At 45.0% G+C, this 27,500-nt stretch overlaps 2 protein-coding genes across 4 annotated transcripts in view; one reads left to right on the top strand and one right to left on the bottom strand.

Moving 5' to 3' along the window:
- The window catches only part of LOC106564386 (parvalbumin alpha), a 40,129-nt gene that overhangs the window by 6,500 nt on the left and 6,129 nt on the right, over positions 1 to 27,500 (bottom strand). The window contains exon 1 of one of the 2 annotated variants that reach the window (XM_045690953.1): positions 2,440 to 2,589. The exons of the other annotated variant lie outside the window; for it this stretch is intronic. The gene's annotated coding sequence lies outside the window, so the exon portion shown is untranslated. Of the gene's footprint in view, positions 1 to 2,439; positions 2,590 to 27,500 lie in introns of those variants that run through there. 2 annotated transcript variants of the gene reach the window in all.
- ncf4 (neutrophil cytosolic factor 4) overlaps positions 10,745 to 27,500 on the top strand; it is a 37,157-nt gene continuing 20,401 nt past the window's right edge. The window contains exons 1-6 of one of the 2 annotated variants that reach the window (XM_045690446.1): positions 10,745 to 11,015; positions 11,754 to 11,838; positions 12,042 to 12,201; positions 15,687 to 15,757; positions 16,623 to 16,750; positions 17,619 to 17,670. In XM_045690446.1, coding sequence (XP_045546402.1) covers positions 10,984 to 11,015; positions 11,754 to 11,838; positions 12,042 to 12,201; positions 15,687 to 15,757; positions 16,623 to 16,750; positions 17,619 to 17,670 — 528 coding nt within the window. In that variant the 5' untranslated portion in view covers positions 10,745 to 10,983. 2 annotated transcript variants of the gene reach the window in all.

Here is a 27,500-nt window from a genome sequence, read left to right as displayed (position 1 = left end):
TCACTAACCCAACCCTAACCCTTCTACCAGTATGGGGTTACCAGTGGCATCTACATATGTTTCAAAGCAACCTGACCCTTCTAGAATCTTTAACAGTTCATCTTACACTTCATCACAGGTAAAACAACTTAACGTTGATCTTTGACATGCACTCATGTTTCAAAGCAACCTGACCCTTCTAGAGTGTTAACAGTTCCACTTCATCACAGCTAGAACAACTGTTCCAGTTGTCTTTGACATCTACATACATACAGTATATGATTGACAGTGACCGAAACCTTCTGGCACGTCCATAGGGGTCGAAGGTTAGTGTATCCCACTCGAAGTAAAACAACTTGACGGTTAGTCTTGACAATATGACCCTTACACTGCAGGGTAACATGTCACGTCAAGTGATGTATAACTCTACGACATAGAACTGTATTTATGCCTTTGTAAGTCATTGAGAACACATTAGCTTTTACAATAACGACCTGGCCAAGAAGGAGCAATATAACTAACTACAACAAATTTGTTAGCTAAAGTGACATATACTGTTAACTACAATGGTTAAATGTCTTATTTTTTAAATTATTTTAACAAGACCATGGCCCAGTCCCAAATCCATCCCTAAGCCCTGTTTCCTGCATTTGTGGAGATCTGAGAGGATTTGACTGGTATAAGCAATACGGTAATAGCTTCATCTTACCCTCTGATAGGCTAGGTTGAAGTGTCACCATATCGCTTATACCAATCAAATCCTCCCAGATCTCCACAAGCTGATGAAGGGCTGAGAGATGGATTTGGGATTGGGCCTGGGTTGTGTGGGTTGTCTTTAGGGGACAACCAGATGTCCTCTCTCTCTATCAGATGGTGCAAAGCCTCTTTTTAATGGGATGTTTAACCCAATAGTAGCTATTTATCACAGTGTTGGGTGACGGGCGTTGAAATGAGGAAGTGCTGCTATAGTCCTACATTTGACTGGCTTCAGGTTTGTGTCATGCAGCTCTCAAATAGAGTATGATGTATGTGAGTATGTGAGTATGATGTATGTGAGTATGATGTATGTGAGTATGATGTATGTGAGTATGATGTATGTCAGTATGATGTATGCAAGTAGGTGTCACATCCAGACCAATGAAAAGGATCATTTGCAATAGTAGAATGGTCAGGGCGTGGCCGGGGGGTTTGTTTTGTGTGTTTTGGGGTTTTTTGGTTCTAGGGGATTTTGGTTCTAGTTTTCTATTTCTGTTTCATTTTCCATGTTTGACCGAGTATGGTTTACATTTACATTTACATTTAAGTCATTTAGCAGACGCTCTTATCCAGAGCGACTTACAAATTGGTGCATTCACCTTATAATATCCAGTGGAACAACCACTTTACAATAGTGCATCTAAATCTTTTAAGGGGGGGTGGGTTAGAAGGGGGGGGGGTCAGAGGCAGGTATTTTTCGTTGTCTCTGATTGGAAGGCATACTTAGGCAGCCTGTTTTCCTTTGGGTTTTGTGGGTGGTTGTTTTCCGTTTTAGTTATTGTACCTGACGGAACTGTGGAGCGTTTATTATTTTGTTGTTCGTAGTGCATTCATTAAAATCCAAAGATGAGCACTGTACACTCTGCGCCTTGGTCTGTTCAAAACGACGCTTGTGACAGTATGATGTACATGAGTATGATGTACGTGAGTATGATGTACGTGAGTATGATGTACGTGAGTATGATGTACGTGAGTATGATGTACGTGAGTATGATGTACGTGAGTATGATGTATGTGAGTATGATGTATGATGTATGTGAGTATGATGTATGTGAGTATGATGTATGTGAGTATGATGTATGTGAGTATGATGTATTGCACTGGGTAAAATTTCAACCTTGACATCGTATAATTAGTTGTATTAGTCATGGAGTCATACATGTCTTGGTTTAAAGTACATAAAAACACACACGCGTACGTCTTGGTCTACAGTCGCACACGCAGTCATATTTTGGCTGAGTGGACAGGAGACTGACATCTCCAAACAGACCATAGAATACTAGAACCATTGTTTTAGGAATATTCTAAGAATTACAAATATCCTGAGCATTCCGTTTGGGTCAGAACTGGCTGCAGGTTTTATAATGGAATTCTACCAACATCCAGCCATTTGAGAACACATAATCAGTACACAGAATTGTCTATACATGCTGTATGAATTCACAGCATGCTACATATCAACCTGTCCAACACTTCTCAAAACAACAATCCTTTTCTAACACAAGATGACCAAAAACAAACCAATGTAAACTGAATAAAGAACATTATTTTCTTCGAGTTTGAATGTCAGGCATTAACTGCAGACCCCAACCAGACAGTATTTGCTTGCAATAATGAATAATAATGAATAATAATTATGCATCCAGTCTCGTGAACCAATGAAAACCAATACCACAACCCAGACCTTTCAATGATCAACCTTACCTGGATAGTGAGGGACTAGACACTGGAAAGAGAGAGAGATGGAGAGAGTGAGGGAGAGTGAAGGAGAGAAAGAGACAGGGGCTGGAGTTGAGATAGGGTAAGAGAGGGGGGTGTCCACTATCAGTCTTATATATCACACACACACACACACACACATAGGCACACAAACACACACGCAAACACACATACACACACACACACACATACATACGTACGTACGTACGTACGTACATACATACATACATACATACATACATACATACATACATACATACACAGCATTTATTTTGGGAGAGTATGGGAGAGGGACAGTGGGGTTCAAGACATGACGTACTAACACTGCCCTGGGGTCAGATCACTTTCTCAACATGACTAACCAATCAACCACTACTATTAATAAAACATTTCTTTGCTGTCCTCACTATCTACCTCACTATCTACCCAGGGGCGGAAATCCCGGGGGGGACGGGGGGGACACGACCCCCCCATCCTGGGAAAAATATGATTTGTCCCCCCCAATATGTCACTGAAACATAACTATGTAATTTAAATAATATTAATAATACGCAATGAAAGCAATTGTGCTGATTATAGACATTTAATAACGCGTTTTTAAGTTTCAAAAGATTGCAACCCCCCCACCCTTTGCCTCACAATGGTTTGATCCACTGCCAGTTCCTTAGTTGGCAAGGTAACAGAGGGGTCGTATCTACTGTCTGAAAGGCACTCAATGCACGTAACTGATGTGAGGTTAATCCAGTCAATCGCGCACACACACTAGCTGAATATGCAGAGCTAGCGCGCAAATATTAACTATTAAGCTAGCTAGTACCTATTCCATTTATGTTGCATCGTCAAAGATGGAATCAGCATGCAGATGATGTAAGTTAGTGCTTCAAAGTCCCTGTGATAAGGTTAGCGATAAACTGAAATCCAAACTGAACAGAACTACACTCTCTTCTACCATTGTCTTAAACATATTTAATGGTCTCGTTGCAAAAGCTAAATTGTCGCAAGTGAACTTTTATTTATTTATTTTATTTCACCTTTATTTAACCTGGGTAGCAAAGATTATAGCAAACACCACTGAAACTGAATTGGTGCTCGCTAGCTTTGCAAATTCAGCTATTGTTGGAAGCCAGCCAATATGAAACAAACTATTAAAATTACAAAAGGTTGCAGCATATGTTGTGTAAATGGTGAACTCATACAGCTGTCAACTCTTGTCATTTTAATCCGTTTCACATTTGCTAGCTACCTTTTAGATCGAAGCCCAAATAGAATGATTGAAGATGATAGAAGCCCATCTCCTACTGTAAATAACCTACACACTGTGTGTGTAGCCAGCCAGCCAGCCAGGTAGAAAAATGGCAGAAAAATAAAAGACGGACATCAGAGTATTTTTCAATACACCAAAACGCATAGTAAGAACCCTAGTAGCCTAATATCTCAAAGACTAGACCACTCTCAACTTAAACTGGTGACTGAACTAAGATTTGTTAAAGGCAATGGTATTGCTGTTGTGATTAGTTGTGTAGTTTTGGGTACCGGTAGTTAGGAGTACGGCAAACACCTTATTTCTTTGGTTCCTCAATATACATTTACCATATTACAATGTAGGCTATGTGTTACAGCACTACTTTTGGTGTCCCCCTCAGGAATTGCTCTTGAGAAAATGTCATGTAATTGTCCGCTCCAAAGTTGATATCAGATTTTCGCCCCTGTATCTACCTCTCTACCTCACACCTTCATTATCTACCTCTTTACCGCTCTCCCTCACTATCTACCTCTCTCCCTCACTATTTACCTCTCTCTACCTCTCTCCCTCACTATCTACCTCTCTCTCACTCTCTACCTCTCTCCCTCACTATCTACCTCTCTACCTCTCTCCCTCACTATCTACCTCTCTATCTCTCTCCCTCACTATCTACCTCTCTATCTCTCTCCCTCACTATCTACCTCTCTACCTCTCTCTCACTCTCTACCTCTCTCCCTCACTATCTACCTCTCTACCTCACCATCTACCTCTCTACCTCACTCACCCCCTCACTATCTACCTCTCTACCTCTCTCCCTCACTCTACCTCTCTCTTCCTCACTCTCTTACTCTCTACCTCTCTCCCTCACTATCTACCTCTCTCCCTCACTCTCTACCTCTACCTCTCTCCCTCACTCGCTACCTCTCTCCCTCACTCTCTCCCTCACTCTCTACCTTCATCTTTCTCTCTCCCCCTTCTCTTTCTCTCCTCTCTCTCTCCCCCCCTTCTCTCTCTTTTGCTCAAGGCTTCCACATGCTTCGGTTCTGCTGGCGGCTAGCCTAATTTGGCTAGGTGACCCGAATGAGTGTGATCGCATACTCCCTCAAAATAGTCTGATTTAATCTAAGAAATCTAGTAATCAAGTATCAGAGAAAATACAGAGAAAAATACAGAGAAAATACAGCTGACCTTAGTAGCCTGTTTCTACAGTCTGCTTCTTAGGCTGTTTCTACAGTCTGCTTCTTAGGCTGTTTCTACAGTCTGCTTCTTAGGCTGTTTCTACAGTCTGCTTCTTAGGCTGTTTCTACAGTCTGCTTCTTAGGCTGTTTCTACAGTCTGCTTCTTAGGCTGTTTCTACAGTCTGCTTCTTAGGCTGTTTCTACAGTCTGCTTCTTAGCCTGTTTCTACAGTCTGCTTGGTAGCCTGTTTCAGCAGTCTGCTTGATAACCTGTTTCTACACCCTCTCTGCCTAGCTGGAAGGAATTGATATAAAATGGTTTATTTACATAATATGTACACTATCGTTCAAAAGTTTGGGGTCATTTAGAAATGTCCTTGTTTTTTTTTTGTCCAGTAAAATAACATAAAATTGATCATAAATAGACATTAACGTTAATGTTGTAAATGACTATTGTAGCTGGAAACGGCAGATTTTTAAAATGGAATATCTACATAGGCATACGGAGGCCCATTATCAGCAACCATCACTCCTGTGTTCCAATGGCACGTTGTGTTAACTAATCCAAGTTTATCATTTTAAAAGGCTAATTGATCATTAGAAAACCCTTTTGCAATTATATCAGCACAGCTGAAATCTGTAGTTCTGATTAAAGAAGCAATAAAACTGGCCTTCTTTAGACTCGTTGAGTATCTGGAGCATCAGCATTTGTGGGTTCGATTACAGGCTCAAAATGGGCAGAAACAAATAACTTTATTCTGAAATAAAAGCTGCAGAAACGCTGTGTACTACTCTCATCACAGAACAGCGCAAACTGACTCTAACCAGAATAGAAAGAGGAGTGGGAGGCCCCAGGGCACAACTGAGCAAGAGGATAAGTACATTAAGAGTGTCTAGTTTGAGAAACAGACGCCTCACAAGTCCTGGACAGACTCAACTCTCCCTCTATCCCTCTCTACCTGTCTTCTTTATCTCTCCCTCTCTACCTCTCCTTTATCTCTCCCTCCACCTCCCTCTGTCAATCTGTATCTCTCTCCCCATCTCCCTCTGTCAATCTGTATCTTTCTATCCTTTATCTCTCCCTCAATCTCTGTAAAAGGCTCCCCCTCTCTCACTTCCCCTCATCCCTTGCTTCGTCCTTCTCATCTTCCTCAGACTATATTTATCAGTCTTTCTCGCCAGCTGCTGGCAACCAAGGCCAGCAGAGCTAGATCCATCTCTCTGTGGCTGCTCACTGTCAAAGGTGTGTGTGTGTGTGTGTGTGTGTGTGTGTGTGTGTGTAATATCCCAGACATACTCCCTATGACACAAAGAGGGAGTCAAAAGCCTGGGCCACAGCCGTCTGTCTGTCTCTCTCCCCAACTCTTTTTCTCTCCCTCTCTCTCTCCATATTGGTTGACCCCCCCTCCCCCTGTTCTGTTCTCTCTGTCTCCCTCCCACCCTGTCTCCCCCATTCCTTCTCTCTGTTCATCGTGCTGTTTCCCCCTCTATTGCATTACCCTGCATCAGCACTTTCCTAAAGTATGGACATGCTACAGAGAGGGGGAAAAGGAGAGAGAGAGGGAGGCAGAGAGACAGAAATAGAGGCGGAAACAGTAACGTAAGTCTGTCTGTGTTAAATAAGGAGACGACGGACCAACGGAAGGATAGAGGGTTAATGAAGGGCAAGGCAGAGACAGAAAGACAGATGGACAGAGTCAACTCATTCTAGAGAGAGAGAGAATGAAAGCAGCTCAGTTTTAAATGGTCCAAGTGCTTTTCAGCCGCAGGTGGAGCATTACACCCTCTGACAGGTGCGATATGGGTTACAACTCAGTGTGTATATTGTGAGCGTGTCTGAGGCTATGCCCTATGGTTTCATATTTTAGTGGACATGTCTGGATTACAATACAAAGCCAAAGAAAATAACATGCCACACACACAGTCTGTCTAACGGGAACACTCGACCGACACGGATGGCACTCGATGCTGAAACTCCGTTACCTTGGTAACATGGAGACCTCCAGAGGGGATGAAGGGAAGAAGAAGGAGAAGAGAGAGAGAGAGAGAGAGAGAGAGAGAGAGAGAGAGAGAGAGAGAGAGAGAGAGAGAGAGAGAGAGAGAGAGAGAGAGAGAGAGAGAGAGAGAGAGAGAGAGAGAGAGAGAGAGAGAGAGAGAGAGAGAGAGAGATCTTGAAGTACCGTATGAGATTGATGTAGCCTACATTGACACACACACACTAGCTTTTATGGTGTTGCATACTATGTTTAGTAGGGGCCCTAAAATCCATACTTCATAATCACATAATACTTAGGAGTTAGAAAACGTCTAGTTAGAACTGTACACTCTTAGAAAAGAAGGGTTCCAAGAGAGTTCTTTGGCAGTACCTCTAGGATAACCCTTTTTGGTTCCAAAAAAGGGTTATCCTTTCCACAAAGGGTTCTACATGGAACCCAAAAGAGTTCTACCTGGAACCAAAATGGTTCTACCTGGAACCAAAACGGGTTGATTAATAGGGTTCTCCTATGGGGACAGGCGAAGATCCCTTTAAGGTTCTACATAGCACCTTTATTTCTAAGAGTGTTCCATTTAAAACATCCTGGGACATAATCTATTGAACACATCTTAGGTTTTACATTATAACATGTTCTTCTGTAGTAAAATGTATTTAGGAATGATTCCTTGGGGCCTCCCTTCTCTCCTTTTCTGGGTGTGAAATAATAGTGAACCCCGGCAGAATGTCCTCACCTCTCTCAATTTTTGTTGGTTTACTATTCTAGTGAGGACTTCTGGTACTAAAAAGTATAGTAAAACGTACACACACACACACACACACACACACACACACACACACACACACACACACAGAGCAACTGATGTGACCTTGGTGTTAAATACACACTTGGATGTCTGAAGCTTGGAACAGCCAAGTTATGGGCCTAGTGTGTGTGTCTATTATGGGCTTCACCACTTGTGTCCAAATACATATCTACATTTCATCACGGGAGATTTGACACACACACACACTCGGTTTCAAAGTGTCCGTGTAGTCAGTCGGTCACACAGTATGAGAATAGAGAGGGAATCGATATGTCCTCTGTCATCTCTTTAAATGCCCAGATATTGGCAAGGATATAAGCATGCATGCATACACACACACACTCACACATACATGCACACGCATATACACACACACGCACGCCCACGCATACATACACTGAGTGTACAAAACAATAAGGACACCTTCCTAATATTGAAGGGTTCCATAGGGATGCTGGCCCATGTTGACTCCAATGCTTCCCACAGTTGTGTCAAGTTGGCTGAATGTCCTTTTGGTGGTGGACCATTCTTGATACACACGGGAAACTGTTGAGCGTGAAAAACCCAGCAGCGTTGCAGTTCTTGACACAACCTGGTGCGCCTGGCACCTACTACCATACTCTGTTCAAAGGTACTTCAATATTTGGTCTTTCCCATAATCACTCTGAATGGCACATGTACACAATCCATGTCTCAATTGACTCAAGGCTTAAAAATGATTATTTAACATGTCTCTTCTCCTTCATCTACACTGATTGAAGTGGGTTTAACAAGCGACAGGGATCATAACTTTCACCTGGTGTCCTTAATGTTTTGTACATTCAGTGTACACTGCTGACTGTTCCCTCTACAAGATGCCTGAATAACTGATTTAGATATGCAGTTAGGAGATGGACATACTGACTATGTACTTTGGTAAAGTGACTTTCTCTCTCTCTATTTCTCCCCCTTTCTCTTTCTCTCCCCCTCTCTCTTCCCCCTCTTTGTTTCACTCCCCCTCTCTCTCCCACCTCTCTCTTTCTCCCCTTCTCTCTTTCTCTGTCCTCTCTCTTTCTCTTTCCACTCTCTCTTCCCCCTCTCTTTCTCTCCCCCACCCTCTCCACATCTCTTTCCCTCTCACCCTCTCTCCCACTCTCTCTTTCTCCCCATCTCTCTTTCTCCTCACCTCTCTTTCTCTCCCCCTCTCTCTTTCTCTCCCCCTCTCTCTTTCTCTCCCCCTCTCTCTTTCTCTTCCCCCTCTCTCTTTCTCTCCCCCCTCTCTCTTTCTCTCCCCCCTCTCTCTTTCTCTTTCCACTCTCTCTTCCCCCTATCTTTCTCTCCCCCTCTCTCTTTCTCCCACTCTCTCTTTCTCCCACTCTCTCTTTCTCCCCATCTCTCTTTCTCCCCCCTCTCTCTTTCTCCCCCTCTCTCTTTCTGCCCCCTCTCTTTCCCCCCTCTCCTTTTCTCTATGAAAGGGCAATATTATGGTTGCGTCCCACATGCCACATTCCCTATTTAGTGTACTACTTTTGACCAGAACCCATATAACCAATGGGAAAATTTCAATTGCATACTCACTTCCTCTCTCTTCGTCTCCTACTCAAAACCCATTGGATGGGTCCCTACCCTCTGACCTTCTCCTCCAATGGGGTTTGAGAAGGAGACGAGAGAGGATGTGAGCAGTATGCAACTGGGATCTTCCCTTTGTAATACGCCTAATGCCCTCCTTTACTACTCTCTTATACCCTCTACTACCCTGTTCTACCCTTTACTACTTTCTACTACTCTCTTATACCCTCCTCTACCCTGTTCTACCCTTTACTACTCTCCTCTACCCTGTTCTACCCTTTACTACTCTCTACTACTCTCTTATACCCTCCTCTACCCTTTACTACTCTCCTCTACCCTGTTCTACCCTTTACTACTCTCTACTACTCTCTTAACCCCTCCTCTACCCTTTACTACTCTCCTCTACCCTGTTCTACCCTTTACTACTCCCCTCTACCCTGTTCTACCCTTTACTACTCTCCTCTACCCTGTTCTACCCTTTACTACTCTCCTCTACCCTGTTCTACCCTTTACTACTATCTCCTACCCTCTTCTACCCTTTACTACTCTCTACTACTCTCTTATACCCTCCTCTACCCTTTACTACTCTCCTCTACCCTTTTCCTCCCTTTACTACTCCCCTCTACCCTGTTCTACCCTTTACTACTTTCCTCTACCCTGTTCTACCCTTTACTACTATCTTCTACCCTGTTCTACCCTTTACTGCTCACCTCTAGCTACCCTTTACTACTCACCTCTACCCTGTTCTACCCTTTACTACTCTCCTCTACCCTGTTCTACCCTTTACTACTAACTCTACCCTGTTCTACCCTTTACTGCTCTCCTTTACCCTGTTCTACCCTTTACTACTATCTTCTACCCTGTTCTACCCTTTACTGCTCTCCTCTACCCTGTGATACCCTTTACTACTCTCCTCTACCCTGTTCTACCCTTTACTACTCCCCTCTACCCTGTTCTACCCTTTACTACTCTCCTCTACCCTGTTCTAACCTCTACTGCTCTCTTCCCTGACATCTAGTGAAAAGCAATTTACTTTACATGTTGCAACTGGGCCAAAGGCCTCAGATTAGATAGTTTTGCAAGGACTGCATAAAAATGATCTTCAACGGTTCCTTTCCTCCTCACCCTTCCTTTATAATGACGGCGGATTTAAGAACAGGTGCGAGGCTAAGCATTCTATCTGCAGAAAACAGAAGACATTTACAACATACATGGTCCATTTATTAATTAGTGGCTATTTTACTCTGCCAGTCGCTTGATTGTCCAATGCCTGATGTTGCCAGTTGCATTGTAATTGACATACTTTTGAAGCTTGAACGAACCTACACAATAGTCGAGAGAGCAATAGTGAGAGAGGGACATATATATATATATGTTTTAACCTAGCAAGTTTACATCTGCATCATGACCATTTAGTATATTTTATTTTATTTGATTCTCTGTTAAGAGGCTCGACAACAACAAGACAACTGTTTCCCTCGCCATCCACCTCAGCAAACTTCAGAAACGGGCGCTGCGTGTAGCCTAATCATTTTGGGGAACTTGATTTTCGCTTCCTGATTGCACACGTTCCGCTCTGTCGGCTGTTTGCGCCTACTAATCGCGTTCGTTCCGCTCCATGAAACCGCTGGGTGAGTCTGTAGCAGATTTTCACTTCAGGTTTCTGTTAATCGAAGGAGGGTCAAAGTGAGGTGCGACTACACTGTGTTCTGATAAATCTATCAGAAAGTTTCATTCTTCAATCGGCCCGTTCTCCATCAACATGTCGCTGCCCAAGCAACTACGAGACGAGAGGTGAGTTATGAGGCCAGTGGTGACAGCGGTTGTTGAAGGCAGCACAGGACTATTGTGGAATGTGAACTTCTGCATCCAGCACTGTTGTTAATGTGTATTTATGTAACCCTTATTTTACCAGTTAAATTGACTGAGAAGTGAGAGGAGGAGGGGGGATGAATGAGCCAATTGGAAACTGGAGAAGATTAGGTGGCTGTGATGGGATGAGGGCCAGATTGGGCATTTAGCCAGTAACTAGGCAGTAGAATTGTAACAGCGAAGATATTTCCCCTTTTATCTGTGGTCGTAGCTTGTTCTTCTATAGTCTATGCTGCGCGTTTCCAATCTTTCTACAATAGTCATCTGTCACGATTGTGAATTTGAAACTAAACTAAATTCCTTAACAGTCACCAGAGTGGCTCGTTTTGCAACATTCCCCCTACATAAATGCGTGTGTGTACGCTATTACGCGTGTTTCCTCGCATCACAGGTGCTGTGTGTGTGTGTGTGTGTGTGTGTGTGAGAGAGAGAGTTATCGGTGCCATGAAGCCTTGCAATTGAATCTCCGTCAGCCTGCGGTTGGACTGCTCAAACCTGTCTGATATGTTGCGGAAGTTATATAACCCCCAGGGTTCTATCCCAGTCCATTGAATATATTAGTGACGCCATACAGCACGTCTTGAAGCTGAACGTCACCTAAGCATTTGTTTACTTCTGAGTTCACCTCTTCCTCCTCTCCTCCTTCCTTCTCTCGCTCAGTGATTTTGACCAGCTTCCGCACGACATTCCCATCAGTGCCACCATCGCAGACATTGAGGAGAAAAAGGGCTTCATCGACTATTACGTAAGTATGCCTCTGTATGCGTGGTTAACAGGACACTGACCACATAACACACTAGTGAGAATGGTGAGAACGTTTTAAACGCTAAAAATTGTGTGAAAAGCATCTCAAAAGCTCATGTAAGAATTCTCTCTCCCGTCTTCCTCCCTCCCTCCCATTCTCCTCCTCTCTCCCTGCTCTGCTCCCATCTCTCTCTCTTCCGGCAGCGTTTTGTGATGGAGGTCAGGACCAGAGGTGGTAGTAAGTACCTGATCTACCGGAGGTACAGCCAGTTCTTCAACCTGCACAGTGAGCTGGAGCTGAAGTATTCACCTGGAGACCAGGACATATCTGGACCTAACACCTGCAGGCTGCCCACCCTGCCTGGTGAGAGGTGGCTGGGGGTGGAGGGGAGGGTTGGGGGGTGGAGGGGAGGGCTGGGCTGGGGGTGGAGGGTGTGTGTGTGTGTGTGTGTGTGTGTGTGTGTGTGTGTGTGTGTGTGTGTGTGTGTGTGTGTGTGACCAGGACTCCTATTCCCTCTCTGTATTAACACCATATCAGATAGACCAGGACTCCTATTCCCTCTCTGTATTAACACCATATCAGATAGACCAGGACTCCTATTCCCTCTCTGTATTAACACCATATCAGATAGACCAGGACTCCTATTCCCTCTCTGTATTAACACCATATCAGATAGACCAGGACTCCTATTCCCTCTCTGTATTAACACCATATCAGATAGACCAGGACTCCTATTCCCTCTCTGTATTACTGGATATTATGAAGACGTCAGTCAGTCCAAACACTTTTACTTTATTCAGCATTTACACACACACACACACACACACACACACACACACACACACACACATACATACATACATACACAGCAGTTACAAAGTCTGATTCATTCAGAGGGAGAAATAAGACATTCTGAATAACATTGAAATGAAACAGGAAAGGACACTTTAAAAGGATGGATGATGTGGAGGGAGGAGAGATGGAAGAGAGCGAGTGAGCGAGTGAGTGAGTGAGTGAGTGAGTGAGTGAGTGAGTGAGTGAGAGCGGGCCAGGGATTAGCCAATTCAAAGAGACAGAGAGAGAGAGTGAAAGACAGACAGAGAGAGAGAGAGTGAAAGACAGACAGAGAGAGTGAAAGACAGACAGAGAGGGAGAGAGTGAAAGACAGACAGAGAGAGAGAGAGAGTGAAAGACATCTCGTTCCTATAAATACATTGTTACAAGGCTGTTATTGATTAGGCTACGATAGCTCTGAGCATCGTTGCCAATAAAGCTTTATGACTTTGAATGGGGACGATGACCATCGATGGGACAGAGGCTGACAGTCTATTTCCTATATGTCTGTCTCTCTCCTTCTCTATATGTCTGTCTCTCTCCTTCTCTATATGTCTGTCTCTCTCCTTCTCTATATGTCTGTCTCTCTCCTTCTCTATATGTCTGTCTCTCTCCTTCTCTATATGTCTGTCTCTCCTTCTCTATATGTCTGTCTCTCCGACTCTATATGTCTGCCTCTCTCCGACTCTATATGTCTGCCTCTCTCCGACTCTATATGTCTGTCTCTCTTACTCTATATGTCTGTCTCTCTTACTCTATATGTCTGTCTCTCATCTATTTTCTCTCTATCTTTCTGTCTGTGTCCAAACAGTTGGATTTCTGCCAAGAGTGAATACCTGTTTTACAGAATAATTAGTGTCTCTCTGCAGGTGTACACTAGAAAACAAGGATTATCTTGTGCTCTCTCTTTCTCTCTCTCTCTCTCTCTCTCTCTCTCTCTCTCTCTCTCTCTCTCTCTCTCTCTCTCTCCTCCCTTCCCTCTTTCCTTCACCCCTCCACCCCCCCTCTCTCTCCCAATGTTATGTTCTGTTCTGTTCTGTACTCTCACAGTAACATAATGGAGATGAAGACTCTAAAGTCCAGAGAGAGTTACAGTAGAGGACTGTCAGTGACAGCCACGTGCCGTTTAAGCTCCCGAACGGCCGGCTTTTAAATGTAGATATTGGCTTAATGATGATCATGGAACTAATCATCAGTTCTCTTTATCTCCATTCAAATGAAAAGAAAAGAGAGATTGAGCCAGAGAATGAGTGATGGAGGGAGGGAGAGAGACAGAAAGAGATGGAGCCAGAGGGAAAGAGATGGAGAGAGACAGAGCGAGATGGAGCCAGAGGGAATGAGATGGAGAGAGATGAAGTCAGAGAGAGACAGAGAGAGATGGAGAGAGATGGAGCCAGAGGGAGAAAGATGGAGAGAGACAGAGAGAGATGGAGGGAGGAGAGAGACAGAGAGAGATGGAGTCAGAGGGAAAGAGATGGAGAGAGACAGAGAGAGACGGAGAGAGATGGAGAGAGACAGAGAGAGATGGAGAAAGATGGAGAGAGACAGAGAGAGATGGAGGGAGGAGAGAGACAGAGAGAGATGGAATCAGAGGGAAAGAGATGGAGAGAGACAGAGCGAGATGGAGCCAGAGGGAAAGAGATGGAGAGAGACAGAGCGAGATGGAGCCAGAGGGAAAGAGATGGTGGGAGATAGAGATGATCACAGTCATTAGATGGGGCTAAATTAGTTTTAGCTCTCTCTCCCTCCCTCCCTCCCTCCCTCCCTCCCTCCCTCCCTCCCTCCCTCCCTCCCTCCCTCCCTCCCTCCCTCCCTCAATCTGTCTTCTTTCCCTCCCTCTACCCCCTGCTCTCTCTCTCAATCTGTCTTCTTTCCCTCCCTCTACCCCCCCTCGCTCTCTCTCTCAATCTGTCTTCTTTCCATCTCCCCCCACTCTCTCTCTCTGTCCTCTTTCCATCTCACTCCCTCTCTCCATCCCTCCCTCCTCGTCTCTCTCTCTCCCTCTAAACGAGTTTTAGCAGCAGAGGGAAATAGCCGAGGCTGAATCTAATGTAGAACGTTACAATTGGAGCACAGAAGAACTTCAGGGGAGTGTTCTAAATGTTCTTCATTATATTCAGCTAGAAGTTCTAGGTGACCTTCAGTTGGGCCTAGTTGTCCTGCAGCTGTGTGTGTGTGTGTGTGTGTGTGTGTGTGTGTGTGTGTGTGTGTGTGTGTGTGTGTGTGTGTGTGTGTGTGTGTGTGTGTGTGTGTGTGTGTGTGTGTGTGTGTGTGTGTGTGTGTGTGTGTGTGTGTGTGTGTGTGTGTGTGTGTGCTTTGAGTATCTCAGATAGCCGTTGGTTGGACAGTCATTCAACTACAGTCTTTGTTTATTTGTATTGTACTGTCAGTCTGTGTCCCAATGGCACCCTATTTACTGGCACCCTATTTCCCTATGTAGTGCACTTCTATAGAGCAGGGCCCATAGTGGCTATATGGGGAATAGAGTGTCATATGGAACACACGCTACAGATGTAGACTCTTAATTTGAGCCAGTTTACTACAGCAGGAAAATAATCCTGCAGCAACAAGAATGTGAGTTATAATGTGGATTATGATTCATGGACATTTTTGTAGGGTTTGATACATTTTTCATTAGGGAAAATCAAGTGTGACATATTAAAGTGAAAATTACAAACTTTAGAGGCCTTTTTCTCCGTTGAATACACTACAAGTTTTCATTCCCTGCTGTGCATGAAAATTCTCAGTGACAAAAGAGTGATCAAATGAAGATCCTACACTGTAGCCTGTGGGATGTTTCATTAACATATCATCAACTCTGATGAGAAATGCAATTAAAATGTCATTATGTTGTTGATATTTATGCAACCAACCAAAGGCAATACTGTCAACCTTGAAATGAGTTATTTCAGATTGATCGATTTCCAGAAAGGAAGAGTTTTAGTTATTGGTTGGTCTTGTTGGAGGGGGAAACATTGAAAGACTATCTATGGTGTGTCTTTGTGTATCTCTAGGTAAAGTGTTCATTGGCAATAAGAAGGAGATTGCAGAGAATAGAATTCCAGAACTCAACACTTATATGAAGGTAAGCCATACGGAAAATATACACAGAGTGAAAACTATGATCCCTTATTGATGTCCCTTGTTAAATCCACTTCAATCAGTGTAGATGAAGGAGAGGAGACAGGTTAAAGATGGATTTTAAGCCTTGAGACAATTGAGACATGGATTGTGTATGTTTCTCATTCAGAGCGATTATGGGCAAGACAAAAGATTGAAGTACCTTTGAACGGGGTACAGTATTATGAGCCAGGTACACTGGTTTGTGTCAAGAACTGCAACGCTGTTGGGTTTTTCACGCTCAACAGTTTCCCGCGTGTATCAAGAATGGTCCACCACCCAAAGGACATCCAGCAAACTTGACACAACTATGGGAAGCATTGGAGTCAACATGGGCCAGCATCCCTGTGGAACGCTTTCGACACCTTGTAGAGTCCATGCCCTGATGAACTGAGGCTGTTCTGAGGGCAAAAGGGGGTGCAACTCAATATTAGGAAGGTGTTCCTAATGTTTTGTCCACTCAGTATGTGTATGCGCAGATTGAAAGGGCAGTGAGTGATCTCCTAATTTAACCAGTGCTTTTTCTCATGTCACAATGTTGCTCCGCCACTGTGTTGTGTACTGTCAACACATCCAGAGTTCAACCAAATGGACCCTGGTTAAAAGTAGTGCACTACATAGGGAATATGGTGCCATTTGTCTTTCTAATAGTGTACTACCCACTTCTCTTTTATACTGTTTTCTCCCCCTTAACCCTCCGTTTTGATCTCTCTCTCTCTCTCTCTCTCTCTCTCTCTCTCTCTCTCTCTCTCTCTCTCTCTCTCTCGTCTCTCTCGTCTCTCCTCTCTCCTCTCTCTCCTCTCTCCTCTCTCCTCTCTCCTCTCTATCAGAGGTTGCTGGGCCTGCCTACCTGGGTTCTATTGGATGATGCCATCAGGATGTTTTTCTACCAGACTGAGTCAGACAGTCAGTACCAACCACGAGCCCTGCGTCGCCTCCGACCCCCTACACGTAGAGTGTAAGCTATCATTTATTTGTACTGCTCTAATTACGTTGGTAACCAGTTTATAACAGCAGTAAGGCACCTCAGGGGGTTTGTAGTATATGGCCAATATACCACGGCTAAGGGCTGTATCCAGACACTCCGTGTTGCGTCATGCTAAGAACAGCCCTAAGGCGTGGTATATTGGCCATATACCACGTCCTCATGGTCCTTATTGCTTGAGTATATTACCACAGTAATACTGTTTCAACGTATCACTACTGCTGCTGCCTACTTCCTGTAACTCTGGGACTCTGTAGCAGTCAGCTACTACTCCCCAAAAACAACTTGCTCCCTCCATACTTCTTTTGTACTGTTGACTCATTCAGAGTTCACTGCACCACAGTCTCACATGAATAGAACTCTTTCTTCTTCCACTTTCTGGGTACCACCCATTACTGAGACTGCTTGACCTCTGAACCTCCTTCACTTAGTCCTGTAACAGAGAGTTGAAGGCCACTGTAGTTTCCTCTAATGTTCACTTCCCTGATGGGTTGCTCTCTCTTGTCATGGAGTGAGTCCCACATGGCACCCTATTCCCTATATAGTGCACTACTTTTGACCAGGGCCCATAGTGCACTATGTAGGGAATAGGGTGCTGTTTGGGAGGCTGTCAGAGTTCCCCGTTAGGAGATGTGGTAACTAAGGACTTGTTATGTGCTAATTAGGGACTCTCTCAACAGGAAGTGATGTAAACTAGGACTCTCTCTATTTCCTCTCTGGACTCTGACCTCACTCACCGCATGGGTTTTTCACATTTTCTAAACGGTCATCTCTGACAGTACGATGAAATGTTAAAACTCCCTTTCTATTTCTCGCTCTCCCCCCCTCTCTCTCTCTCCAGGAAGACAGTCAAAACCAACCAGACAGATGTCTTCTCCTCCCCCAGAGCTGAGGTAGGCCTACAGTACTTCTCTTTTTTCCCCTTAACCCTCCGTTTCGATCTCTCTCACTCTCTTTATCTCTCTCTCTCTCTATATATATATCTCTCTATCTATCTATCTATCTCTCGATCGAGCTGAGATAGGCCTACAGTACTGTAAAACTGTTGCTTTGGTTACGGACTTCACGCTTACCCACAATACCAAAACCCTGTCACTATAACACAACATGTTACCATAACAACCACATAAACAAGCAACCATGTAACATTGTGATCAATGACAGTTAGCATGTTGTTTGAAGTAACCACAGTACAGGGTCATATGAAGGACAGCCCCTCCACACACACAACACACAATCAGGTGCGAATTACACAAAACATTGTAGTTAAACATCAACATACACTACTGGTCAAAAGTTTTAGAACACCTACTCATTTGTGTTTTTCTTTATTTTTACTATTTTCTACAGTGTAGAATAATTGTGAAGACTTTAAAACTATGAAATAACACATGGAATCGTGTAGTAACCAAAAAAGTGTTAAACAAATCAAAATATATTTTATATTTGAGATTCTTCAATAGCCAGCCTTTGCCTTGATGACAGCTTTGCACACTCTTGGCATTCTCTCAACCAGCTTTACCTGGAATGCTTTTCCAGCAGTCTTGAAGGAGTTCCCACTTATGCTGAGCACTTGTTGGCTGCTTTTCTGACTCATCCCAAACCATCTGAATTTGTTTGAGGTCGGGGGATTATGGAGGCCAGGTTATCTGATGCAGAACTCCATCACTGTCCTTCTTGGTAAAATAGCCCTTACACAGCCTGGAGGTGTGTTGGGTCATTGTCCTGTTGAAAAACAAATGATAGTCCCACTAAGCCCAAACCAGATGGGATGGCGTATCGCTGCAGAATGCTGTGGTAGCCATGCTGGTAATTCTAAATAAATCACAGACAGTGTCACCAGCAAAGCCATAACACCTCCTCCTCCATGCTTTACGGTGGGAAATACACATGCGGAGATCATGTCACGAATCCCACCGAAGGTGGCTCCCCTGCTTGCTCGAGCGGTGCTCGGCGGTCGTCGTCGCCGGCCTACTAGCCACCGCTGATCCCTTTTTCCTTTTCTGTTTGTTTAGTCTTATTGGTTGCACCTGTTCCCTATTGTGTTCTTGATTTGTGTTTTATTTAAGCCTGCTTAGCCCGCCCAGGTTTGTGCGGGATTACGTTTACTGTTGTGTTTATTTTTGGATGTGCTGGCTTACGTACTGTTATTCTCTCTCCGGACTGTTTTGTCCATTGTATTTGGGTTGGTCATTTGTTTTACGCGCCCGTTGGTTTTGGCGTTGACCGTTTTGTGCCGGGAAGAATAAAAGTTGTTTATCTTCACCACTGCTCTCTGCGCTTGACTCTACCACCACGCCTAGTAACTCGTGACAGATCATCCGTTCACCCACACCGCGTCTCACAAAGACACTACGGTTGGAACCAAAAATCTCAAATTTGGACTCCAGACCAAAGGACACATTTCCACCGGTCTAATGTCTGTTGCTCGTGTTTCTTGGTCCAAGCACGTCTCTTCTTATGATTTGTGTCCTTTAGTAGTGGTTTCTTTGCAGCAATTCGACAATGAAGGCCTGATTCACACAGTCTCCTCTGAACAGTTGATGTTGAGATGTGTCTGTTACTCATTTATTTGGGCAACCTTGTCACAACACAACTGATTGGCTCAAACGCATTAAGAAGCAAAGAAATTCCACAAATTAACTTTTAAGAAGGCACACCTTGTCACGTCCTGACCATAGAGAGTTCTTATTTTCTATGGTGGAGTAGGTCAGGGCGTGACTTGGGGGTTAGTCTAGTTTATATTTTCTATGTGGGGTTCTAGTTTCTTTTTTCTATGTTGGTGTTTTGTATGATTCCCAATTAGAGCCAGCTGGTAATCGTTGTCTCTAATTGGGGATCATATTTAAGTAGAAGTTTTTCCCACCTGGGTTTGTGGGATATTGTTTTTTTTGTAGGTGCCTGTGAGCACAGCATTAGCGGCACATTTTGTTTGTTCGTTTATTGTTTTGTTTTTGCTGAAGTTTCACTTTATAATAAAGATGTGGAACGCTACTCACGCTGCGCCTTGGTCCAATCATTACGACGATCGTGACACACCTGTTCATTGAAATGGATTCCAGGTGACTACCTCATGAAGCTGGTTGAGAGAATGCCAAGAGTGTGCAAAGCTGTCATCAAGGCAAAGGGTGGCTATTTCAAGAATCTCAAAAATAAAATATATTTTGATTTGTTTAACACTTTTTTGTTGTTGGTTACAACATGATTCAATATGTGTTATTCTGTAGTTTGGATGTCTTCACTATTATTCTACAATGTAGAAAATAGTCAAAATAAAGAAAAACCCTTGAATGAGTAGGTGTTCTAAAACGTTTGACCGGTAGTGTAGATCTGTTTGGTTTCTAGCTGAAGAATTGACTAGTCTCTTTATAGGTCTATGTCTTCCTGGAAAATACCCAATGGAGTCATTAACAGAGGTTGTTTCTCCACCCCCCTGAGTCTGTGACTCCGTTGTCCTCAGAGTGGTTTCTCATTCTGTTTCACTCCTTTAATCCTCTCCCATTACTCTCTTTCCATCCATCCTCTGTCACGCTCTCTCCTTCATTTTCTCCCTCACCTTCTCATAATTTAGCTTTTTTTTTTAACTTTCTCTCCCCTATTTTTCTCCATCCTTTCATTTCTCTTTCCAAGGCTACCTCCATCCCTCATCCCTCGCTCCCGTCGTCTTTCCTTGGGAAAGGTTTTCCTTTCTTTTTAGCTCCCCCTGTTCTCATTCTGGTCATGCCAGAGAGAGAGAGAGAGATAGAGAGGAAAAATGAAAGAAAAACACCATTTAAATTCTACTGCCGTCTTAACTGGACTGGAGAGGGAGATATGGGGTGTGTGCGCGCGTGTGTGTGAGGGTGGGGATAGGTTAGTGGCTGTGTTTGGCTGACCTTGTTTAGAGTGTGTGTGTCTACTCTCGAGGACCTGGTCTAAAGTGGCCGTCAGTGGTCGTTTAAAATCCTTGCAGAGAAAATGGCTTTTAGTCAATACACATTGCACAATCTCTGACCGAAGAGTTAACCCACACACACACACACACACAGATTCCATAACGTCAGTAAAGACAGTTATGACAGTGGGATGATGACTCTCTTCTGGACTGTAGGAATTGTTATATACAGCCAGGTCACATCCACTGCCAAATGAGACCATCCAGGTAAGCAGGACGTAAAAAGAAAAGATGACTTCAAAACCGTCCACTAGGGGCAACGGTGAGCGCTATTACCATCAAGTTGTCTTGGGTTTTACTATGGCGTTGTGGGCGGGGATGGTGGACGGGCGGCTCCGAGGGTCGCGTGTTCAATCCCAGTGATAGGACCTCGTTTATTTATTTTCGTTTTTACCCCTTAACCCTTAACCCTATCCTTTAACCATTGGGAACTATTGCCTAAACTCAACTTTCGAAATTTGACATTTATGGACAAGGGTTTGGATGTCTACAGTAAGACTGTGAGAGCTTGTTGTTTAAATAAGGTGTGTGTGTGTGTGTGTGTGTGTGTGTGTGTGTGTGTGTGTGCTTCAGGCTGTTATCTGCATTTGGTCATGTGAACTGAAGTCCATTAGATGTAATCTAAACTATGATCAATGGCCAGGTGTGTATGTGGTACGCTATCATCAGTGACCCGACGTGGAGATGGATGGCACTAATCACACAGGCAATGAGCCATAGGGATGTGCTAGCTAATGTTAGCGTTGTTACCCAGTCGAGGCGATGAGCCATAGGGATGCGCTAGGTAATGTTAGCGTTGTTACCCAGTCGAGGCGATGAGCCATAGGGATGCGCTAGGTAATGTTAGCGTTGTTACCCAGTCGAGGCGATGAGCCATAGGGATGCGCTAGGTAATGTTAGGTATGCACTAGTAGCTAGTGTTAGGTAAGCCAGTCTTGGTCAGAGTAAGAGGGTGAGAAAGTGTTGAGGTTTGTCTTTTGTCTTTGACAGTGCAAAAGCTGACATAGAGGGAGAGAGTTGTGTTCTAGTGTGGTCATGTCTTGATGTCTTGAATGAAGTTTCATTTTTGGCAGAATCGCTCTAGATTTGGTTGCTGTGTCAATGGCACAGTTTGATTATTAACCATTTAAGTGGGGACAGGACACACACACACGCGCGCACACACACACACACGCACCCCCCAACCAGCCGCTCAGGTGCCTTCCTCCTCCTCAAGAGCACCATTTATATCCTCCCATGATCCTTCACTTCACCCAAGCCAACCATGAAGTGGGTCATCCAATTAAGACAAAACAAAAAAACTCTCTCCCTATTGGCTAGCTGTGTAAAACTCCCTCCCTATTGGCTGGCTGTGTTAAACGAGCTGAACGCATTCATTAAGTTATGGGTCGTTAAGAGTGTAATTGGAACGTGTGACTCCCTCCCATTGGTGAGGTGACCCTAGGGCCATAGCTATATTGTTAGATCAGGTTTTAATCAGTCCCCCCTGTTCTCCACGTGTCTATATCTAGACTAGGTGCACTACTTTAGACCAGGGCCCATAAGGCACCCTAGATCTCCATGTGTCTATATCTAGACTAGGTGCACTACTTTAGACCAGGGCCCATAAGGCACCCTAGATCTCCATGTGTCTATATCTAGACTAGGTGCACTACTTTAGACCAGGGCCCATAAGGCACCCTAGATCTCCATGTGTCTATATCTAGACTAGGTGCACTACTTTAGACCAGGGCCCATAAGGCACCCTAGATCTCCATGTGTCTATATCTAGACTAGGTGCACTACTTTAGACCAGGGCCCATAAGGCACCCTAGATCTCCATGACTCTATAGTTAGACCACTAGGTCTACTGACACTATCCCCCTGGTTCCTTAACCCTAGAGCCATGACTCTATAGTTAGACCACTAGGTCTACTCTGACACTATCCCCCTGGTTCCTTAACCCTAGAGCCATGACTCTATAGTTAGACCACTAGGTCTACTCTGACACTATCCCCCTGGTTCCTTAACCCTAGAGCCATGACTCTATAGTTAGACCACTAGGTCTACTGACACTATCCCCCTGGTTCCTTAACCTTAGAGCCATGACTCTATAGTTAGACCACTAGGTCTACTGACACTATCCCCCTGGTTCCTTAACCCTAGAGCCATGACTCTATAGTTAGACCACTAGGTCTACTCTGACACTATCCCCCTGGTTCCTTAACCCTAGAGCCATGACTCTATAGTTAGACCACTAGGTCTACTGACACTATCCCCCTGGTTCCTTAACCCTAGAGCCATGACTCTATAGTTAGACCACTAGGTCTACTGACACTATCCCCCTGGTTCCTTAACCCTAGAGCCATGACTCTATAGTTAGACCACTAGGTCTACTCTGACACTATCCCCCTGGTTCCTTAACCCTAGAGCCATGACTCTATAGTTTGACCAGGTGTTAATCAGTCCTCTGGGGAACCTGCTTCTAGATCACAGGTCTCCGTGACCCTTGGGCCACATTTCTATAGTTCGATCTATAGTTGGATTAGGTGCACTACTTTATACCAGGGCCCATAAGGCAGGTCTATATGTGTCTATAGTTGGATTAGGTGCACTACTTTAGACCAGGGCCCATAAGGCAGGTCTATATGTGTCTATAGTTGGATTAGGTGCACTACTTTAGACCAGGGCCCATAAGGCAGGTCTATATGTGTCTATAGTTCGATTAGGTGCACTACTTTAGACCAGGGCCCATAAGGCAGGTCTATATGTGTCTATAGTTGGATTAGGTGCACTACTTTAGACCAGGGTCTATAAGGCAGGTCTATATGTGATACTCTGGGTTGGTTGAGGAATGGTGGGTGTGTGGGGGGCGGGTTGGTTGAGGAATGGTGGGTGTGTGGGGCGGGTTGGTTGAGGAATGGTGGGTGTGTGGGGGCGGGTTGGTTGAGGAATGGTGGGTGTGTGTGGGGCGGGTTGGTTGAGGAATGGTGGGTGTGTGTGGGGGCGGGTTGGTTGAGGAATGGTGGGTGTGTGGGGGCGGGTTGGTTGAGGAATGGTGGGTGTGTGGGGGCGGGTTGGTTGAGGAATGGTGGGTGTGTGTGGGGCGGGTTGGTTGAGGAATGGTGGGTGTGTGTGTGGGGCGGGTTGGTTGAGGAATGGTGGGTGTGTGGGGGGTGGGTTGGTTGAGGGATGGTGGGGGGGTTGGTTGAGGAATGGTGGGTGTGTGGGGGGCGGGTTGGATGAGGAATGGTGGGTGTGTGTGGGGTGGGTTGGTTGGTTGAGGGATGGTGGGTGTGTGGGGGGCGGGTTGGTTGAGGAATGGTGGGTGTGTGTGGGGTGGGTTGGTTGAGGAATGGTTGGTGTGTGGGGGGCGGGTTGGTTGAGGAATGGTGGGTGTGTGTGGGGTGGGTTGGTTGAGGAATGGTGGGTGTGTGGGGCGGGTTGGTTGAGGAATGGTGGGTGTGTGTGGGGTGGGTTGGTTGAGGAATGGTTGGTGTGTGGGGGGCGGGTTGGTTGAGGGATGGTGTGGGGGGGGGGTCTTTTTGAAGTGTGATAGGTATGGACTTGGATGAACCAGGTGTGTGTGTGCTGTGCCCGTATGCCTTATCATCATCATTCTCATCAAAGTAAAACCCACACACACTCATTCGAAATCTCACTGTGTGTGTGTGTGTGTTAGACTGTGAAACATACACCATCACACACTCACCTTTTCTGATCTTCTCTGCTAAATATAGATCCCCAATCACACACACTCTACAGTCAGCTCCTGTGTTAATGTTAATACCAGATAATATCATCTCTGTAATTCATCTGTGTGTGGTACACTGTTCCACACTGATTTACACAGAGATTGATGAAGAGATAATGGAGGGAGAGAGGGGGAAGGGGTGAGAGAGATGGAGAGAGAGGGGGGGAAGGGGTGAGAGATGGAGAGAGAGAGGACGGGGGTGAGAGAGGTAGAGAGAGAGGGGGAAGGGCTGAGATAGAGAGGTGGAAGGGGTGAGACAGAAAAAGGGAGCGGAAAAGATTGAATGTGTGATTTATAAAGAGTGAGAGAGGGGAAGATGGAGAAAGAGTAGGGATATCAAATCAAGTTTTATTTGTCACATACACATGGTTAGCAGATGTTAATGCGAGTGTAGCGAAATGCTTGTGCTTCTAGTTCCGACAATGCAGTAATATCTAACAAGTAATCTAACCTAACAATTTCACAACAACTACCTTATACACACAAGTGTAAAGGAATGAATAAGAAAATGTACATAAAGATATATGAATGAGCGATGGCCGAACGGCATAGGCAAGATGCAGTAGATGGTATAGAGTACAGAGTATATATATATATATACATCTCAAAAAAATAAAGGGAACACTTAAACAACACAATGTAACTCCAAGTCAATCACACTTCTGTGAAATCAAACTGTCCACTTAGGAAGCAACACTGATTGACAATACATTTCACATGCTGTTGTGCAAATGGAATAGACAACAGGTGGAAATTATAGGCAATTAGCAAGACACCCCCAATAAAGGAGTGGTTCTGCAGATGGTGACCATAGACCACTTCTCAGTTCCTATGCTTCCTGGCTGATGTTTTGGTCACTTTTGAATGCTGGCGGTGCTTTCACTCTAGTGGTAGCATGAGATGGAGTCTACAACCCACACAAGTGGCTCAGGTAGTGCAGCTCATCCAGGATGGCACATCAATGCGAGCTGTGGCAAGAAGGTTTGCTGTGTCTGTCAGCGTAGTGTCCAGAGCATGGAGGCGCTACCAGGAGACAGGCCAGTACATCAGGAGACGTGGAGGAGGCTGTAGGAGGGCAACAACCCAGCAGCAGGACCGCTACCTCTGCCTTTGTGCAAGGAGGAGCAGGAGGAGCACTGCCAGAGCCCTGCAAAATGACCTCCAGCAGGCCACAAATGTGCATGTGTCTGCTCAAACGGTCAGAAACAGACTCCATGAGGGTGGTATGAGGGCCCGACATCCACAGGTGGGGGTTGTGCTTACAGCCCAACACTGTGCAGGACTTTTGGCATTAGCCAGAGAACACCAAGATTGGCAAATTCGCCACTGGCGCCCTGTGCTCTTCACAGATGAAAGCAGGTTCACACTGAGCACATGTGACAGACGTGACAGAGTCTGGAGATGCCGTGGAGAACGTTCTGCTGCCTGCAACATCCTCCTGCATGACCGGTTTGGCGGTGGGTCAGTCATGGTGTGGGGTGGCATTTCTTTGTGGGGCCGCACAGCCCTCCATGTGCTCGCCAGAGGTAGCCTGACTGCCATTAGGTACCGAGATGAGATCCTCAGACCCCTTGTGAGACCATATGCTGGTGCGGTTGGCCCTGGGTTCCTCCTAATGCAAGACAATGCTAGACCTCATGTGGCTGGAGTGTGTCAGCAGTTCCTGCAAGAAGAAGGCATTGATGCTATGGACTGGCCCGCCGTTCCCCAGACCTGAATCCAATTGAGCACATCTGGGATATCATGTCTTGCTCCATCCACCAACGTCACGTTGCACCACAGACTGTCCAGGAGTTGGCGGATGCTTTAGTCCAGGTCTGGGAGGAGATCCCTCAGGAGACCATCCGCCACCTCATCAGGAGCATGCCCAGGCGTTGTAGGGAGGTCATACAGGCACATGGAGGCCACACACACTACTGAGACTCATTTTGACTTGTTTTAAGGACATTACATCAAAGTTGGATCAGCCTGTAGTGTGGTTTTCCACTTTAATTTTGAGTGTGACTCCAAATCCAGACCTCCATGGGTTGATAAATTGGAATTGATTATTTTTGTGTGATTTTGTTGTCAGCACATTCAACTATGTAAAGAAAAAAGTATTTAATAAGATTATTTCATTCATTCAGATCGAGGATGTGTTGTTTTAGTGTTCCCTTAATTTTTTTGAGCAGATATATATATATATATATATATATATATATATATGAGATGAGTAATGTAGGGTATGTAAACATGATATAAAGTGGCATTGTTTAAAGTGGCTAGTGATACATTTATTACATCATTTTTTCCATTATTAAAGTGGCTAGAGTTGAGTCAGTATGTTGGCAGCAGCCTCTCTATGTTAGTGATGGCTGTTTAACAGTCTCTCGGTCCCAGCTTTGATGCACCTGTACTGACCTCGCCTTCTGGATGATAGCGGGGTGAACAGGCAGTGGCTCGGGTGGTTGTTGTCCTTGATGATCTTTTTGACCTTCCTGTGACATCGGGTGGTGTAGGTGTCCTGGAGGGCAGGTAGTTTGCACCCGGTGATGCGTTGTGCTGACCTCAATACCCTCTGGAGAGCCTTACGGTTGTGGGCGGAGCAGTTGCCGTACCAGGCAGTGATACAGCCCGACAGGATGCTCTCGATTGTGCATCTGTAAAAGTTTGAGTGTTTTTGGTGACAAGCCGAATTTCTTCAGCCTCCTGAGGTTCAAGAGGCGCTGCTGCACCTTCTTCACCACGCTGTCTGTGTGGGTGGACCATTTCTGTTTGTCCGTGTTGTGATCGCCGAGGAACTTAATTTTCCACCCTCTCCACTACTGTCCCGTCGATGTGGATAGGGGGGTGCTCCCTCTGCTGTTTCTTGAAGTCCACGATCATCTCCTTTGTTTTGTTGACGTTGAGTGTGAGGTTATTTTCCTGACACCACACTCCGAGGGCCCTCACTTCCTCCCTGTTTGCCGTCTCGTCGTTGTTGGTAATCAAGCCTATCATTGTAGTGTCGTCTGCACACTTGATGATTGCGTTGGAGGCGTGCATGGCCACGCAGTCGTGGGTGAACAGGAAGTACA

The sequence above is a fragment of the Salmo salar genome, chromosome ssa12 (assembly GCF_905237065.1).
Source record: "Salmo salar chromosome ssa12, Ssal_v3.1, whole genome shotgun sequence".
Classification (NCBI taxonomy): Eukaryota; Metazoa; Chordata; class Actinopteri; order Salmoniformes; family Salmonidae; genus Salmo; species Salmo salar.
This window is presented reverse-complemented; position numbering and strand designations above follow the sequence as displayed.